Below are 18215 nucleotides of genomic sequence, written 5' to 3'. Positions count from 1 at the left end.
GGGCCGCGGGGAGCCCCTCCACGCTGCCTCGGCTCTGCTCTCCAGAGACAACGCTGGCTGCTCCCTCTGCGCCGAGGACCAGGAACATTGCTGTAACCTCTTTGTACCAGAGGGGTTTTTAGGACTGTCTAGCGCTTTCACTACTTATCCCTCTCCTAACCTATTTTTAACACTGTTAAGTGTCCTGGATCTCCAGCGGGAAAGCATTAAGAACCATTAGCAAACAGTTTGTGCTATTCTAGCTTTGCTTTCCAGCCCTGGGGAACTCTTCCCAGTGGCAAAGAGAGAGAAACAAGGGAAATCCTATCTATATATAAACACAGCAAAGCATTTGCAGCTGGCGGTTAAGATACGGCAGTCAAATATTGAAAAATATTTACTTGCTTGGCACTTGAGTCTTTTCATTTACGTAAATTCAGGTACAGGGCCATCTGTGTACTGCTTTTGGATGCACCGGCATCCACAAAGGCAGCCTTAGTCTGCACGCACCTTGTGCTCTCTCTGTCCAGGGACATCTGCAAAAGATACGTGACGCTATTTTATCACCCATTTGCATGCCTCAACTTGTTACGTATGGGAGCTACTTTCAGGTAGGGAGAACAATCCAAGATAAATTCATGTGAGAACCACAAAAAGCAGAGTACAGAAACATCGGGGTGCAGCACAGCCATCTATCAACTTAATGTTTGGCCCGGAATGAATGCTGGCGCCCATTTTGAAAGCAGCCTTGCGGCACGAGGAAGGAAGAGACATCAGTTACTTTCTGAAATACTGACACCATTCTCAAGGTTTGTGATACAGGGAAAGAATCATTTGGATTAATTTCTGGAAAATTTACCAACTTCTTCTCCATACAGGGGTTTGAAAACGTGAAAATATTTAAACTCTGGCAAAGATCTCTTCGTATTTCTGGAAGACTTTTCCTGCATCAGATGCAGACAGCCTAACCCAGAGCTGAAGGCTCCACAGGCACAAGGTAAATTCAAGCCTTCTTGGCAGCCTTTCATAAGATCCAATTTAGTGCAAGAATAAAGATTCATTGGCATTTGCTCAGACTTGTGGATTTTCCCACTTTTGAAAACTGAGCTTTATATTGCCTCCATTGCATGTTTCACTGTCCCAAATCAGAAGAGGGAACAAGGGGAAAAAAACCCCAAACCCCTACAGCCTCAGGTCTCCTGAAATGACACTTGTGAGAATCAGGAGACATCCCACCACGTGCGTTCAGCCTATCTAAAAAGTGCTTAGATGGTGAGCGACAGCTGCTAGAAGCCAGGCTGCTTCTATTTTAGGAAGGACGAAGGGGGGAATCTGTTTGATTTTCAAAAGCATCTAGGCACTTCCAAAATTCTGTCTCAGTGCAGAGTTTTTCAGCAGAGTTAACCAGTGACAACTCCCCACCATCACCCCTTTATCTTTCTTTTATTAGTTTTTAATGTTGCAGATGTGTTATGTGACTGCCTGTAGGGCAGCGTGGATCTCGCTGATGAGGACATGTCTCACAGGGGCCCCATCTGTGAAGAGGACATGGCCATGTGGAAAAACTATTGCTGAACAGGAAACTATTGAATGGAGCAGAAAATATGTGTTGGGAAGACACTATTAACGGATCCAGATGGCATTTGAGATGGTGTTAGGAGCAGAGCAGACAGAATTCCAGCAAGTGTGACTAATAGGCATTGGCAAGGACATGAATTTCTTTTGAATTACTGTAACTCTACCCAGTCACTAAATCCACAGAAAACATTTAGGATTTACTGGGGTTGCAGTTTGACAGCAGAAAGAAAAAGTTCAGATTTGTTCCAGCTGAAAAGGTCCTTCAGCTGTTGCCACTTAAGTCTTTAGTGAAGTTCTTTTTAAATATATTACTTTTATTTATAGGCTCTGAAATACTAGTTTCTGCACAGTTATCACCTTCCCTCTAAAAGGTTCTAATGCCTAAATGCTCTCTGCTTTGCTATACTCCACAGTGCATGAACTCAACAGTTTGACCACTTTTTCTTTTCATAGGATCTGCAGAATATAAACAAATATGATTTCAGAGGGAGCAGCAAGAAGTGTGAGAAATGACAGCATTAGCACCAGCTTTTATTGTCTCTTCAGAAACGATGATGCTGGGAGAGAGTTTCACATTTAAAGTTATGAAAGGGCTGACGAAAGAGCACTTTGTTCTCAAGAGAAGGAGGAAAAACTGATAAAGTCTTTCAAGTTTCTTGCTGAAAATTTACTTTCCATACTAAAGAAAAATGAGACAAAAGATATATTTTTAAAAGCTCTCATTCACTCACAGGAGGTGAATACAGATTCAAAGGATTAATATGGATTTTTTTTCTTCTTTATGTCTCTCCTGCTTTTGTTTTCAGAAGTTAGCTTCTAACCATGGGGTGTATATGGAAGTGCCTGGAGGCTCACAGTCCATTCCTGCTCGGCAGTCTACCCTTGCTGGCTTCTGCTGGCTTTCCTCTGTTTTTCACATTGCTCTGTGACAGCAGCTAACTGGAGAGGCTGGGCTCAGTCCAGAAGAGCAGACACATCATACTGTAGGTTAATGGGCTTTCAAAGACCACAATAAACCACAGAAATGCAAATAACTCCCTCATAAGACACGGCATTTCTTTCCCCGCTTTCCAATTTGAAAGTTTGCATTCTTCCCCCTGTTTTCTGCCAGAATTAATTTCTGGCAGTGGCTCCTGTTGCTCGCTCCTCCTTAACAGCTACGTAAAATTGAGTAAACCCGTCCTGTTGAGGCCCACAAGGACACAGGAGGAGGACGAGCACAGCAGACCTAATCCCCTCCCATACTAACCTCTGTTCTCCTCCCTTCTGTTGTTTAATCACAGCTACCCAATTCGCCTCTGCTGTACGCAGAGGACACATCCAGCTGAGCCACGAGGAGTGTTCTGGCATGGACTACAGCACATTACAGGAGACCTTATCGCTCTCTACAACTACCTGAAAGGAGGGTGTAGTGAGGTGGGTGTTGGGCTCTTCTCCCAAGTAGTTAGCGATAGGACGAGAGGAAATGGGCTCAAGCTGCGCCAGGGGAGGTTTAGGTTGGAAATTAGGAAAAATTTCTTCACGGAAGGGGTAGTCAAGCATTGGAAGAGGCTGCCCAGAGAGGTGGTAGAGTCCCCATCCCTGGAAGTGTTCAAAAAACAGGTAGACGTGGCACTTTGGGACATGGTTTAGTGGGCACGGTGGGGTTGGGTTGATGATTGGACTGATGATCTTAGAGATCCTTTCCAATCTTAATGATTCCTAGTTTTTACTTTCATTATAAATAATCCAGCCACCAAGCCAGGAAACATGAAATTGCTACTCTCCCCTTAACTGGTTTAGTGATGGACTTGGTAGTGGTAGTGTTAGGTTAATTGTTGGACTGGATGATCTTAAGGGTCTTTTCCAACCTAAACAATTCTATGATTCTATGATTATTCCTGAACCCCAAAAGCCTGGGGAAATATGCTGATTTATCTTGTGCTCCTTTGAGAAGGAGCCTCTTCTATGAAGAAAGAGCTTGGCCCAGTTTCTTCCAATGCACAGAAAATGCCAGAAAACACAAAATAAGGCTCAACCATATCCTTTGACTGCTGAAGTCTAGAAGCTTAAGAAAAAAATCTTTATGGAGTCGATTCTGCAATGCTGAATGGAGTACTTGAGAGTCTGAGAAGACACCTGAAGCAGCAATAGTAGCCAGCAGCAAGGAAAAAGGAGCAGGAACTGGCTTACCAGCTCTCCAGCAAAGACAGCTCTAGCAGAAAGAGAACACTTTGCACCAAGTCATTTACTGTTAGAGCTGAGCAGTGAAAAGGGTGATTAAAAACAAGCAAATCCATGCTTTTTGGAACAGCTTTGTAGCTAAATGACTAGCATCAGGGCCTGGGACAAGTATTTAAATCAGCCGTAACAACAAAATGGTTCAGTAAAAAGCGAGAGAAAAAAAAGCCTAGAATTAGATCCTGGGACTGTGGCCTCTCTGCCTCCATAGCCTCAGGAGCATGCGGTACTGAAATGGGAAAGAGAAGAAAAGACAAAAATATCACCATGAAACAACTGCAGAAGCTTAGCCTCTCTGCTGAAACAGCTTTCAGGGTATGGCTCGTCGCTGGAGAATAGCTCCGCACCATCAACAGCTTTACTGGGAATAGGCCTGTGTTTCTGTCATACTTTGTGTGGAGGCTTTGACACAATTTCATGAAAGGAGGGGAGAGATGAGATTAGCAGTCAAAGGAATTCTTTAAAAACAAAAAAGAGAGAGGAAAAAAACATTAGCTAGAGGGTTTTAGGGCTACCTTTGAGCAGAACCTAACACCACAATCCCGTAACAAGCAGGTACTTGCGAGCTCCACTTGTCGCTGCCCAGAAAATAGGTTTTAATTCAGGGCAAAGCCAGACATCTCTATCCCCACTGCCAAGAGCTTTCCGCAGTATGAAGCGGCCCTGGACTATGTGGCAATCCAGCTGTTTCCCCCCTACACACGCTGTTCCTGAAGCTGCTCAAGTTAACAGATAGCAAATGCTGCTCAGTGAAGATAAACACCGAATAATGAGTCTTGGAGGTGACAATAAAGAGACTGAATGCCTCCTACATCAAAGGGTGCTGCAGCCCATACCAACCTAGGGAGGGCGGGACCGAGGAGGTACTGGAGAAATACTCTGAAAACCTTCAGCTCCCAGAAGACAGCAAACAGGATGCTGGCTTTACTGATAGAGAGGCATAATATTAATCAGGAGTGACAGGTTTAATGTTGCTGAGAAGGTGCTGAATACTTCAGCAGTATAAACATCAGGTTTCAGAGGGTCTAGTGCGCCTTAGCAAAGGAAAAACCTGAATGAGCTCAGGTCAAACAAACATCCACAATACGCAAAAGCAGATTCTGGAGACAGGTTTATCCCCCTGAAAAAGGGAAGCCATAGCATACTATCCTCTACCAGAACTCAAACATATGATAGAACAAAAAAGCGAGATGTATGCCCTGGGTCTTCAGAACTATTACACCACCTTGAGGTAACTATACTCCAGGAGTGAGTCCCTAAGATTAGGTGTACAGCCCTAAAATGTATTGGAATAGCTTAGTTGAACATGTGTTATTTTCGAACACCTCCCCTCTGCTATGGAGCTGGGCTTTCAAAGCCATAAAACAAGCTCCAGAGGCAAAGCACAACAGCAAAGTCATAACATACAGGCCAGTAATTTCTGCTTTCTGTAAGATTCTGCTTGCTGCAAAATCTTGCTTTCAGTCCTAAGAGGCAGTAACGCTTTATAGTGATGGAGCTAAAAATATAAAAGAATTAAGAAATGAAATTCCAGCCAAAGTCTTACCTCAGCTGAGAATAAAAAACTCAGCCTGTCAAGATCTGATTTGCTCAACTTAAATAAATGGAACTTTATTAAATGTTCAGAAACAGATGAACTTCTCTGTGCTCAGTATTTATTGTGTCACCTGCTTTGGAATGGAAGCTGTAAATGCTTTAATAAATACATGGAAAGGTTGTCTAGCTTCACTGTACCTTTTGTAAATTCCCATGTACCCTCTGCTGAAATGCTGTTTTGTAACTTCTCTTTCACTGAATCACAACAGGTACCCCTCTGCCATCTGCAGCAATGCACGAGGGGAAACATCCCTCTTTTATCTCCAGTGCTACACGCACATCAGTATTACAAAAGCTGGATTCTAAGCCTCTTTACACACATGCCAAGAGAGCCTGTATTTACAGTCAAGATCTGGTCAAAATAAGAAACAAACAGCAATGCTGTTTCCACAGGAAAAAAGTCAACAGGGAGAATAGTGACGCAGGAGCCAGTCTTACAAATTAACTGAGTGCAAGACACCCCAAACACCAAAAGAAAAGAGCCTGCAGCCTCCCGAAAGATAGAAAAGCTTATAAAGTATCTCAATGCAGGAAAGACCAGGGTCTGAGGCTTTCTGTTAATGCTTCGTGGGTTTCTCACGTCCATAAAAGCTGGTGGGAAAGTAAAAAGTGTGCTCGGAAAAAGAACATCCTACTTCAGAAATACGAGGAAAACATGTTCTGATCGATGCTACCATGCCATTCCCTGAATAGCAGGCAGCCTATGTACACAGGCAGTCTATATGCATCTACTTCTTTGTGCTTTGTAGCATGGTGAGGTCCTGTACCTGGTGCTCTACCACGAGATGGCAATAACCAGAGCAGGCAGTGAAACTACCCTGGGTATTTCCCTTCTCGTTAGCTCCACTGACAATAATGGAATCTTCTCAGCCTTCTCCTTGCTTTGCCTACCTGAGCGTGTCAACCTCCTCCTTGGTGATGACGGTACTTTGCTCAGCTGTGCACTCTTGAGACTTCAGGACCTTCATCTCCACCTCCAGCTGCAGAAGAGAAAAGGCATTAGTTCCTCCAGTACTAATAAGGAGGACACAAGGACAGCAAAGGGAGGAGGAGGAAATCATGATGTTCTGCGCAGTGCAGACCTTTCTCAGGATACAGACGTGAAGCACAGCTCTTCACGTGTTGAATATCAAAATTTCGGTTAACCCTGCTTCTCTTTGCAATCCCTTTTGCCTTCCCCAACATTTTTTCCAAGGTAGATGAGGCACAGAAAGTTGATTGTTTCTAAGCAAAGCTTCTGCTCCTCTTCCAGATACTCCCCCAACCTGTCCCCCATGGATTATGGGATGCAGAGAATTATCTGTGTGGTGTTAGGAGCTCACCGGTACCCGAGATTCAGTATTGACAGTCCCACCTTCTCTAGCTTCAATTCCTCCCCAGAAGAACTGAAGCACAGGATTATGCCATCTTGTCCAGGACAACTCTGAGACACATACATTGAATCGAAAAGACTGGGGAATATTTCCAGCACTTTCCAATATACACTTCCAGCTCAAGCTGCTTGGGTAGGTCTGGTGGAGCAAACAATTAAGAATACTTTCTGCCTCTGGCCTTGCTTGGGAAGGAACTCACAAGAAAGTACCTCAAAACTCTACAGACATTAAAACTTCTTACCCAGACTCTACCATTCCCAGGCTCCCCGACTTATGGGAATCTGTCTCCCTAATTCAGCTATCAAGACAATGCACAGATTGATAAATGATGTATGTTACTTGTTTCTAAACCCCTCAGAAAATTATTTATTATGAAGTGTAAGCAGAGACAAACTACCTAGAAGATACTCAAACTTCTGTTCCAGCACCATCTCCCAGCTTAGACCTCCTTCACACTCATCCTTCAGATTTTGGATTTCCTTTTGTCATCTGTCTTTTAGCACCTGGTGACTAATTCCCCTAATAAATTTGTTGACAGAAACTGTATCTTTCACTCAGGAGGAAAGCAATAAGCAATCCAGCCCTAATTATAGATGCAAAACTTATGACCACAGAGAGCTCAGTGCTCAGCATCAGGGAAACGATCCATTAATACACCATTCCCTCAAACAGCACTGATTAAACTTGTAGAGCAAAATCCCACTGCAATGGCAAACTTCCTGCACAGAAAGCAAGCTGGCAGAAACTCCCTAATTTTACAAGGAAGAGAGGCACATTGACACGTGCAGTCATATTGCTCAGCCAGAACTGAAATTTTGACATATTGCCTCTTTGCCCGTCCAGGCTTACCAGAAAAGACAGACAGAGCATGGCAGCACTGTTAGCAGGAAAGGGCAGAAAAGGGAGGGTTGGATTATTCTTCCTCCCCTTTCTGATACCACAGGGATGGAGCCGAAGAGAGAGGGTAGAAAAGAGGTTTTAGCCAAATTTCCCCCTAGCTCCCCGAAGCTCTGCATTCTCCCCCTGCCTGTCAAAAGGCATCCAGGAAGAAGAAATAAGCAAAGGCCCACCTGCATCATCAGGCTGTACAAATGTTAATGTATATTAGCTGCCTGATAAGATTATCACAGCCAGAAATGCTTCCCTCAATTTTCTGATTACTGAGCTTATCTCTCCCAGCTCAGCCCATCACAGATGGCTGGGGATAAAGCAAGCGTGCCAGATAATTCCAGGAATGTGAATAAAAGGTACTGGGACGAGGAGCAGGCTTCAATTCCAACCTACTTCGAGCAGGAAAACACTCATTTTATCTCCCGTTTCTCGCGTCTGCTGAAGCCTGGATGTGTTTGCTATTTCAGAGTTTTGTGCTGCTTTCCGGACTGCATGTGGACAGCCTTTGAAGATGGAAGGGCTGGTAAATATGTTATTTATTATAGGCTAAGCGGGCTTTAGCCTTGAGTCCAACTGCCACCTGCTCACCAACATGAGCAGATAAATCATGGCTGCCTCTCTGGGGGAGAAGGGAGGACGGGGGAGAAGGGAGGACGAGTAAACCTGTTGTTGTGGTCTGGGGTCTCTTGTGTTGGCTGCAGAGAGAGGGAAAAACTGGAATGTGTAATGGGCAAAGGAGACAGGAGAGTGAAAGCACACACGCTCAAGTGAATGCTGCCGTGGAAAGCATCAGCGCAAGTCTCGCCCGGTGTACAGCGGTGACCAATTAGCGCCAGGTACGCTCAGTAGCAGCGTGATGAGATTCTCCTGGGTTTCTAAGAGTAAGCGTTGAAGGAGGGAAGGGCACAGGGACTGCAAAGGCATTTTATGTCATTTCTGTGTTCTCCTAATTTTCAAGTGCCAAAGCTCCCTAGACTGAAAATTTGATGAGGCTGAGGTGAGAAGAGAGAGGAGAGCACGGTGGTATCTTTAGAGATGAACTTGGCTTGAGCGGTTAAATGTTGACACGGGCCTGCTTCCCTCAACTAGGATTAAAACTACCGGAGAGTTTCAAGTTCAGGCCAAGGCACAACTTTGTGCCACAGCAAATTATTATAATTAAAACCTCATTAATCATTTATTTAAAAAAATAAAGTAAAATAGTTAAGGTATTAAGTATTTAATTCAAAATATGCAGCTTGTTTCCTTTAATTGTTTGGGTTTCAGTGAGGAAAACATCCCTGCCTGCCAATCTCACAAAAGATATTAAAAACATTATTTATGTCTTTTCCAGGGCAAAAAGAAAGTTAGTTGAGATAAGATGGAGTGGCTTATTGTTGGGATCCAATTCTGCTTTTCCAAAGGCAGCACGATGCAGGAAAATAGGTCCTCACGAAACAAGAATGAAAACCACAGCAAAAAAGAGCAAAAATAAGGAATCCATTGATAAAAGCTTCCTCTTACTTGCAGTTTTGCCTGCTGGACAATCCAAGCAGAACATGAGCTCACCAGCCTCCAGTCAGACCTGGCACACTGGTACCAGCGTAATGCTGCGTTAGACATTGCCACTACACGCTCCTCCGGCTGGACCTTCCCTGCAGTTGTGCGCATGATGCAGTCAAGACAGAAAGCAGAGACAAGACAACGAAAAGCAGCAGAACTGAATGAGGAAAATAAGCAACAGGAAAGCAGTAATAGGAGAAATACAAACCCATATTCTACATAATTTTCAGCACTTTGTGCAAGCCTAAGAGGTGGGGAGGTTACCGAGACCATTGCCTTTGACAGAGCACCTCAGGATAGCTCCGGGGACCAGGCGATAAACATGAAATGACTGACCGTGGTGGCAGAGTTTGTCCCTTCCTGTCCACTTGTCCTCTCGGTACCAGTGGCAAAGAATGGCCTCAAGAAGGGATAAGGGGAGGAAGAGCCTACCTCCTCTTGCTGTTTTCTCTGCCTAATTCCCATCACATCCCTTTTCCTCAATTAATTTCCAGTCTTTGTCTCTCCTGGTCACCAGATGCCACTTTCAGCAGGCATTTTCTGCTTTTTGGACTAACTCAACATTTCTGTCTAAACTCTTCCAATTTTATCAATTACTTCATATAACTGGCTGAGTTAAACTTTTATTACTTTGAATACATTAAACTAGTAGAAGCCATTACCCAGCAGAGAGGGGAAAAGGGCTGCTCAAATTACAGCTCATCGCTGTATTCCCCCATTCAGTACCAAATGACCTAGGTCAGCCTTGGATCCTTTAGCTCTCTTTTATGTTGATCTGGCTCTTTTAACTAGCATCGATAGCAGAGAGAGAACATTGTCCCGAAATACAGCATTGCATCTCTTACCCTGAAAACTGCACAAGAGGGACCTAAGTACCTACAACGCCCGCAGGAGCTTCAGGGTTAACATTGCACAGGATCAGACCCCCAGTGATATCCCCACTGTACAGAACACATCAGCAACTTGAAAAGAAACCAAGCTATTCTTTTTAATTTTTTTAAAGTTATCCAAGGTTTTTATGACACTAGAAGAGGCAGAATAATGAGTAATGTCAGAGCCCGTGACTTGTGAATAAAACACATAAACACGTACTTAACATTTTGACTGCATGATGTTCTCAGAATATACTGGAGCCTCTTGCTCTCAACCTAATATGATCCCATTTATCCCGAACCTTTTCTACACTCTTTCACTTAATAAGCATGAATTTCAGTCCAGCTTTATCGCTCTCAATGGAAAGTGATCAGGACACATTCAGTATATAGAATGTGCACTTCCACAAATACAGAAATACCCCAGAAGATGAAACGCAGATACTTTTTCCAAAATAAATAGTCAAAACCAAGAAAGAGAGGAAGGAAGAACATGGGTGGATTTTCACCTAGTGTTCAATTAAATGAAATATCGTTCTTCTTTCAGCCTTACTTTTAAACCTGCCTGGGCAGGATTTCAAGATGGTGGTTCTCCTCCAAGTGTTAATGACATAGCAAACACCCACAGCAGTGTAAGAAATGTGTTCCTTGCTGGTTATCTCTTCTGAAAGAATTATTTAAAGATATATGAGATGACAGGAGAAACATAAAATTATGAATTCATCTCCTGACAGCTAGATGAAACAAAACTTTACTTTAGACAGCTGATTTTCTTGGTATATTTCTGGCATTTGTCATTTCTGACCCATATTCGTCCCCTCCCAAACAAGTACTCCAAGTCTCCGCAATGCCACGGACCTGCTGTTCCTCCCACTTGATTCCAGCGGGCTTCAGCGTTCATGAAGACAAACCTTTCCAAAGCATCCTGCTGACCTACTGTCCACACCCCACCTTCAAAATGAAACTTACCATGGGACTTAAACTTCTAAATCAGATCAGTCCCCCTGGAAAACCACACTTACAAACTTCTGAAAATGTTAACATACTGCCCAAAATAATGACCAAATCTCTGCTCAGGTGCCTCATTTTGGGTAGTAAAGGACTCAAAATCTGAAGTATTTCAACTCACTGCTAAAGTTAGGATTTGCATGTTGAAAAAAAGGGGCCGGTTTATTCGCCCACATCATGTACACGTATTTCACAGAACACATGCTGGAGACATACAGTTATTATTTGAATAACGAGTGCATTTTAGTGAGGGGCTGATACAGCAATCTTATCCTGATGAAGTGTGTCTGCACGTCATTCAGCATTCTTGGAACTGTAAAAAGCAGGAAATGCTGAATCCATTATAAAAGTCTAAAGGTTTATTTAACAATGGGCTGATGCAACATCCTTTGAAAGGCCTTCCTCAGCAAAAGAGCTGATTTTAAAAGGCAGAGATAAATAGGAACTGAATTGCATGGAGCCAGCATGGAAAGGTGAATTGAGAGGTTGTGTTTGACTACAAGTCTCAACACAATTCAAGAAGCTATTTAAATACATAAATATTTAAATGTATGAAAACCAAGCAGACTTGGAAGGGAAGAGTGTACACTAAAATAGACAAGAACAGAGAAATGAGACCCTGAGTATGACCCATACACTGAGGTTTGAAAACAGGCAAACTACTGCTCCCCAGGAGCTTGATACGCCAGTTACTCTAGTGATGCTATTTGTGCTTCTCTCCAAAGGATGTAGCAGTGACCAAGGACCTTATTTTCCTCTCTTCCCCCAGAGCAGCACGGCAAGCTTGGTGACCTCCTGTTATCTACAAGCTTATAAATCTGGCGTCAGGACAGAAATCAAACATACACGAACACCAGTTGAGTTTAATTTGGATGTCCAGCAATACTACAAGGTAGTAAGACACCACGCTGAGCACTTGCATAGAGCATTCTGCTCAGCAAAAGCAGCACCACCTCTTCCATACTCCCAGCCCACTGACATTCTGAAGGGCTGTTCCCCTAAAACATCTGCAGAGAAGCACACATGGGGAGAACTAAGCCTCACCAGATTTCTTCGCGAACTTCACTCTTCTTCAAAGAAACAGGACAATACTTGCAAAACAAAATATTGCTTGCCATTTAGAAACAGGCTAAGCAGCCCAGGATTAGTTGGTACATTTTCTTGGGAAAATTAATCCTCAATGCTATTGTGAAACAAAAGCAATAAAGCCAAAGAAAATCAGATATTCCATAAAAAGTGGTTTAGAATCACCTACTTCCCACCTGGTTGAAGCAAAAAAAGTTGGGTTTTTTCCTCTTTAAAGGCAAAGGCTAGCTGGATCAGAGTTGCCAGTCTCTATGGGCTACCCAGTCTGTAACAAGCTTGGTGTGCTTTTATCACTAAGAAGACAGGGCTAGAAGCAACCTTCCAGCAAGCAGTTTCCTAAAAATGTCCTCATGCATATATATTATTGTAGATACACACAAACTGGAAAATGGACATATGCTGACTTCTGCTTCTCTCCAATACAGTCTGGATTGTGGCTTTTCTCCTCCTGTTGCAGTAAAAAGAGAGCAATTTTTCAAGTTTATACTGAATGTCATTCTATTTCATTTCCAAATATAATCTCCCAGAGAGAAGGTTTGCTTGCCCTATTTCCAATCTCTGAAGTTAATACACAAATTTATATTCCTTTCTCCCACTCGCTCTCCTAAATTAAGAGGCGTAATTACTAGGAACGCTTGCTACAAACGAATAAAGCGCCAAGGGAGAAGGAGCTGTCACCGCTGGACGGCTGCAGCAGCCACCCTCCTCTCTCTCCCATCCCCGGAGGATCCTGCTTATGAGGCAGTTTCCATCTTTCCTATTAGCAGGGGTAGCTCACACACAGGAGCAGACGCCAACCCCTCCCTTTCCTGGCAGGACAATCGTAAGGAACAAAATTACAAAATTAACTTCAGCCCGTCAAGAAGCCACTGGTGCTTGCAAGGATCATTCCTCCCAAATTCACCTTTTGCCTCTCCCCAGTTGTGCTGACCTCTCGGGCGACGTCAGGTTTCCTTAATGACAGTGGAGAAACTTGGATCTGTGATCTAAAAATTCAGCCCCAGTCTCATCCCTCTCCCTCCTCCCCATCTCCAGCACCCTCTCAAAAGGAAGATTGATTATTATAATCAGACTTAGCTCTGACACAGCATTTGCATTTTCAAAGCACAGCATAGTCATTAACAAATCCATCTACCCCAAGGGAGCCCTAACGAGCTTTCACCTCTCTCCCCTCTGATTCCCAATCTGCAGGCAGCCCACAGCTTTTCTTCAAACACCTCCCCTCTACATTGTGCTGCAGAAGCGCAACTTGGTGAAACTCCAGGCAAGCTCGTGAGCCAAATTCAGCCCTGCTGCAAAGGAACACAGCTCTGCTGCTAGCAGTTGAAGAGGACGAACACACAGACACCCTATTTAAACTAGTTATCCTAAGGTTTCCATAGGCAATCACAATGGTATAGGGTATTACAGGAAACAGTTTCTGTTCTGCAAAATAAGGCCAGGGCCACGGGGGTCCCAAAATTACCATGCTCCCATATGAGCAGCATCACCCATGAGCCTGAGCTGCGTGCCCAGTTGCAAGCATGTGAAGAAGGAAGCATCACCACATCGCACCCTCCAAACCCCCAGCTTCCTCCTGCACAGCCCATCCAACAAGCTCTTGCCCAAACACCCACAACACACCTTTGCCCCAGGACTCAGCCTCCTGCCCCTGCTTAAGTCTCTTCTCACACCCCAACGCTGCCAGATGCCGACCCTGCCCACTCATCCACCTCCCTTCGTTCATCTCCTCATCCCGCCCCAGCAGAACCGCAGAGCCCCGCACCCGCAGGTGCTCCACACAACAGCAGATTATTGTTGATGAACAATAATGTCTAACTGGAAGTGCTTAACCTGTACTCAGATGTTCCATTTCATATACTCCTGTCTGGAATACTTAAGAGAAAAATAAAAAAAAAAACCCAGGAAAATACTTATTTTCTCTCTTGCTTTTTAATCTATAGCAATTAGGGTACCAACTCAGGATGGTTTTGACAGTTTTGTCTTCTTGAGCTTTGCTCCTCACTTTATGCTGTATTTATTTCTTTCTGGTACTCTGGGATGGCTGCAAGATGTGACAGTTTGGAAATAAGCACTACTGGACATTCTGGACATTTCAGCAGGATGGAAGCTCAGAGCTCAAGATGAACAGAACTGGAAAGTTCAAGGGGAAGAGGAGAAAATATCCTGTGCAAGAGACTCACTGAGCAAGGGAGCTGGAGATGGTAATTTAAACCCACGAGTTTATTCGAGTGTAATTACATATCTCAACTCTCGCTTCCAGAGGAAGGAGCAGATGAGGAATCTCTTCCTCTCCATCTTGCTGCAACCTGGTCCAGTCCACACTCCCAGGCGCTGCTATGAGACATCACCACCACCGCCCGACAGCAAAAATCCCTGACAGCTCCACATCTAAAAAAACTTCTCTTTGCTCTAACAGCTCGTTCTGAAGACGGCTCACCTAATTTCCATGTTCATTCAGCTCAGAGCCTCTCTGCTGTTATCAGCCTTGCTCCACCACTTTCACCAGCATGTAGATAGATGACTGTTTCCTTTAATTACTACCGAAAGCTCCTCCCACCAGGGAGAGCAAAACAGCTGGTGTCCACAGAGAGAAGGAAACTCCAGAGTAATTAGCCTTAAATGGCTGACACCTCCTACCCATTAGTCCTGGTTAGAACAGCAAAACACAGAATAACAGTCTCTTTAGGGAACCTGTCAAGGTGTCGGACTGAATCTGCCGCAACCCTGCCTAGTACGGCCGTGGCACTGGCACAATGAAGTTGTCTGCTCTCAAGAAGAGCATCACACAGGTCGCTTCCTTCACGCAGGAGTAGGCACTTCTGCTAGAAGCAAATCTTCTAGCAGCTGTAATTCACAGGCAGAGCAACAAATAAATCTGCAAAGACGTCATAGCTCCTCCATACAAAGTTTGAATACAGTTTGTTTCCTTAAAAATATACCCTTGAGGTGTTTCTGGAGCATTCAGTCAACAAATTCTCATTAAAAGGTAGCTTGTAATCCCACCTCTCGCCCCCCCCCCCCCCCAGTTGTCTTATTGAAAAATCATCACATAATAAACAGTCAGAGAAGAATCTATGCATTTTATCGACCACCTAGGAAGATCAAAGGGGAAAGGAAAGAGGAATCTAACATCCATTTTTGTTCCTTCGTCTCCTAACATAAATACAGTGGAATCAATCTCTGCTTAATGCTATAAGAGAGCAAAGGAGCCTTCACTGAGTGCTAGACTTGAAAATTGAACTTAATCCTCTTGCTCCGACTCACATGGAACACCCACAGCCTGCACTTCAACATGGTTTTAAGAACAGCGCTCTCGCTCCCGCTGCATCTCCAGCCCAATTTTGCAGTTCGCTACAGCTGGAAGCACTGTTTTCTGGCACGTCTCGGCAGAGAGAGGGAGGGTGAGCAGGGGCCAGCAGAGCTTCACGTGAGCTCAAGGTGCTTTCTGAACTCCCAGAGGTGGGAAATACGAGGATGGGCCAAGGGATCCAGCTATGGGAGAGCAGCAGCTCTCTCGACAGAGCCTCCCAGCTGCCTTCAAAGAATCGGCAGACGCTTGAAGGAGTCTTGTTCCCCAAACTCCTCGCCAAAGAACAGGCTAAGAGGACCAGATTTTCTAGCTAAATGACCCATCCTGAGGCCCTGCTGCGACCACAAGCAGTAGGCTTTTAATGCACAAATGGGAAATCTCTCTCCTCGCACCAAAAAGCAAAGGTTACAGGCCCTTGCCAAGACTGCTCTGCCCATTTTAGCCTCTCGGGATTATGCCTGTGGTCCCCTTCAGTTGCCAGCGAGCAATCACAGAATAAAAAGCAAAAAGCAATTCCCTTTCAACTACCGCATGTTCAGTTCTGGTGCCAAAGCAGAAACCTGGCATTTTAACCTTTGGTGAACATGTTCCTGCTGCCACCAACAATAAACTCCGAAGTTCAGCTCGGAGGGGAGGGAAGGTGTAATAGATGTGCAGCGGATGACATTAGCACTGAACACAGCATCAACAGGACAGGGCCTGGCAGGAGCTCGATTTTATACAGCCAGTCTTTAGAGGTTAATGAAATATTCATAAATAAGTTAAAATTCTCCTGACAAGCTAGATCCTGTAATACAACAAAGAGTTGTCAGCCTCAATTAAGTGATTCCAACGAGGCAGGGCACTGCCATTCATTATTTACCAAGAGGTCATAGGAAAAATTCAGCTCTATGATCTTCTTCTCTCTGTGCATAAATTAGGTTTTACAGCTCCTGCTGGAAGACTCTGCTGCCCTGACAGAGCAGCTCAGAGAGACCCCAGCCTGGCACCACTACTACCTGCCCCCAGCATCTAACAGCCAAAGGCAAAAACCACTGGGAACAAGCTCTTCTAAGGGCACCGAGACACAAAAAGATCGAAAGCAGAACTAATAACGTAGCAAGCTGATTAGGCTGTCAGTGCAAGGACTAAGAGAGTCTTGAAATTTCATGGTTTTTAAGTCTTAATCTCCTTTTTCATACACACAAAGCCAGCCTTGGGCAAGAAGAAAAGCATCCAGCAACCTTTGATCTGCAGGCACGTCCACTGAACATGCTCTCAATGCTCCCCTAGATCCCATAGCTACAGATCTTCTCATCCTCCCTCATGCTCAGGATAAACTGCGCCTACAGGACTGCATTTCTCAGATCAGGTCTCTCAGGATGGTCTTCTGATACAGGCACAACTTCCCAAGAGTGTGAAAGCAGGAGGAAACTGGGCTCCATCCTTGCCACAAGCAGTTAGAGATTAATGATTACTTTGTCCCAGCCTAACATGACTGTTCAACAGACCAAGTCTTCCTTTCCCGCGCTGGACGTGCACTGGAAACACATGTTCCTTCTACAGCTTCTCCAAGCTGCCTTTTAGGCAAGGCAGAAAGAAGGACAGAAATTACTGAACCCTAGAGGTATCCGGGACCTCTCACTTAATTTTCCCCTACCTCGCAAAGTGCTGAACATAGCAGAGAGCTCTTGCACCCTCCAGGAAATTTTAGTTCAACTAAATCAAACCACAGGAGTCTGAGGTAGCCCATAAGCTGCTTACAGACTCTGTGATGGCGAATGTAGCCTGGAAAAACACAACACTTGCATGCATATTAATTATGCCTTTTGTACCTCAAGGCTGTGGCTACTATAATAAGGCCTCTGATAATATCCCTGTCCCACTCATTTTATTTGACCAAGTAGCTCAGTGTAACTCAGATTTTACGTAACAACAGCAACACTGACAGTAGGACTGCTCCAATCACAGCACCGCAGTGTCCTCTGCACAGGGAAATGATCCACCTTTCTCCTCTGCTCAAAAATTGAAGGGAAAAAAGCCCTACCTCTTTCCTTCCCCCAGTTCTTTTCCCCCAGTTATAATCCTGCAATGCAAAGGTGAGAGCACATTACCAACTCTCAGCCTATTTCAGAGTTGAAAAGTAGAGCGCTCGCTATCATCCTTTTTACCAGAAAGCAACCCATAGTGTTTGTCAGTACCGCTCAGGTTTTACAGGTACACCTGTAGCATCTCCAAATGATGGGCTGAGAATTAGATCATCGTCCATACATCTCACCTGAGCCAGAACTGCTGCTCAGTTTTAGGTCAGACTATTTTCCCTTCAATCCGGCAGTACCTGTCCAATGGGGAGCCCAAAGGGAAAAGGCAGCAGTAAGGCAGCTCTCCACTTTCAGCAGCTACGTTTCTTCCTTGTGAAAGTCCTAACCCCATGTCAGCTGTTATTGCCTTCAATAAGCAAATGAAAATAGTCCTGTTGAAACCAAACGGTGCTGCAGAGTTCCATAAAACTTTCACGTTAATGGATACAACAGCAGGTTCATTTGTGTAATGGGACTTTTAAACAGACCGTTTATTTCTTTTTAATTTGAAGGAAATGTACTATTTGATCCCATGTGCCTGGCTAGATTTTTAAAACAGAGATAAACCACAAGAATTTACTCACTAAGTCTCTTCTTCTAACCTAACTAAAATAGCATTGAAATATTAACATGCAGAAGTGTAACGTACTGATCACCTCTCCAGTCTACAGGCAGTGTGTCAGCACTCATCTACCAA

The 18215-nt window shown here is 44.3% G+C and overlaps 1 protein-coding gene across 1 annotated transcript in view; it reads right to left on the bottom strand.

Moving 5' to 3' along the window:
* MAD1L1 (mitotic arrest deficient 1 like 1) overlaps positions 1-18215 on the bottom strand; it is a 383288-nt gene that overhangs the window by 168308 nt on the left and 196765 nt on the right. The window contains exon 13 of the mRNA XM_075718490.1: positions 6265-6353. Coding sequence (XP_075574605.1) covers positions 6265-6353 — 89 coding nt within the window. The remainder of the gene's footprint in view (positions 1-6264; positions 6354-18215) is intronic.

Source organism: Pelecanus crispus, chromosome 11, assembly GCF_030463565.1.
Source record: "Pelecanus crispus isolate bPelCri1 chromosome 11, bPelCri1.pri, whole genome shotgun sequence".
Lineage (NCBI taxonomy): Eukaryota > Metazoa > Chordata > Aves > Pelecaniformes > Pelecanidae > Pelecanus > Pelecanus crispus.
The sequence above is the reverse complement of the archived record's forward strand: the minus strand, read 5'-3'. Positions and strand labels throughout refer to the sequence as shown.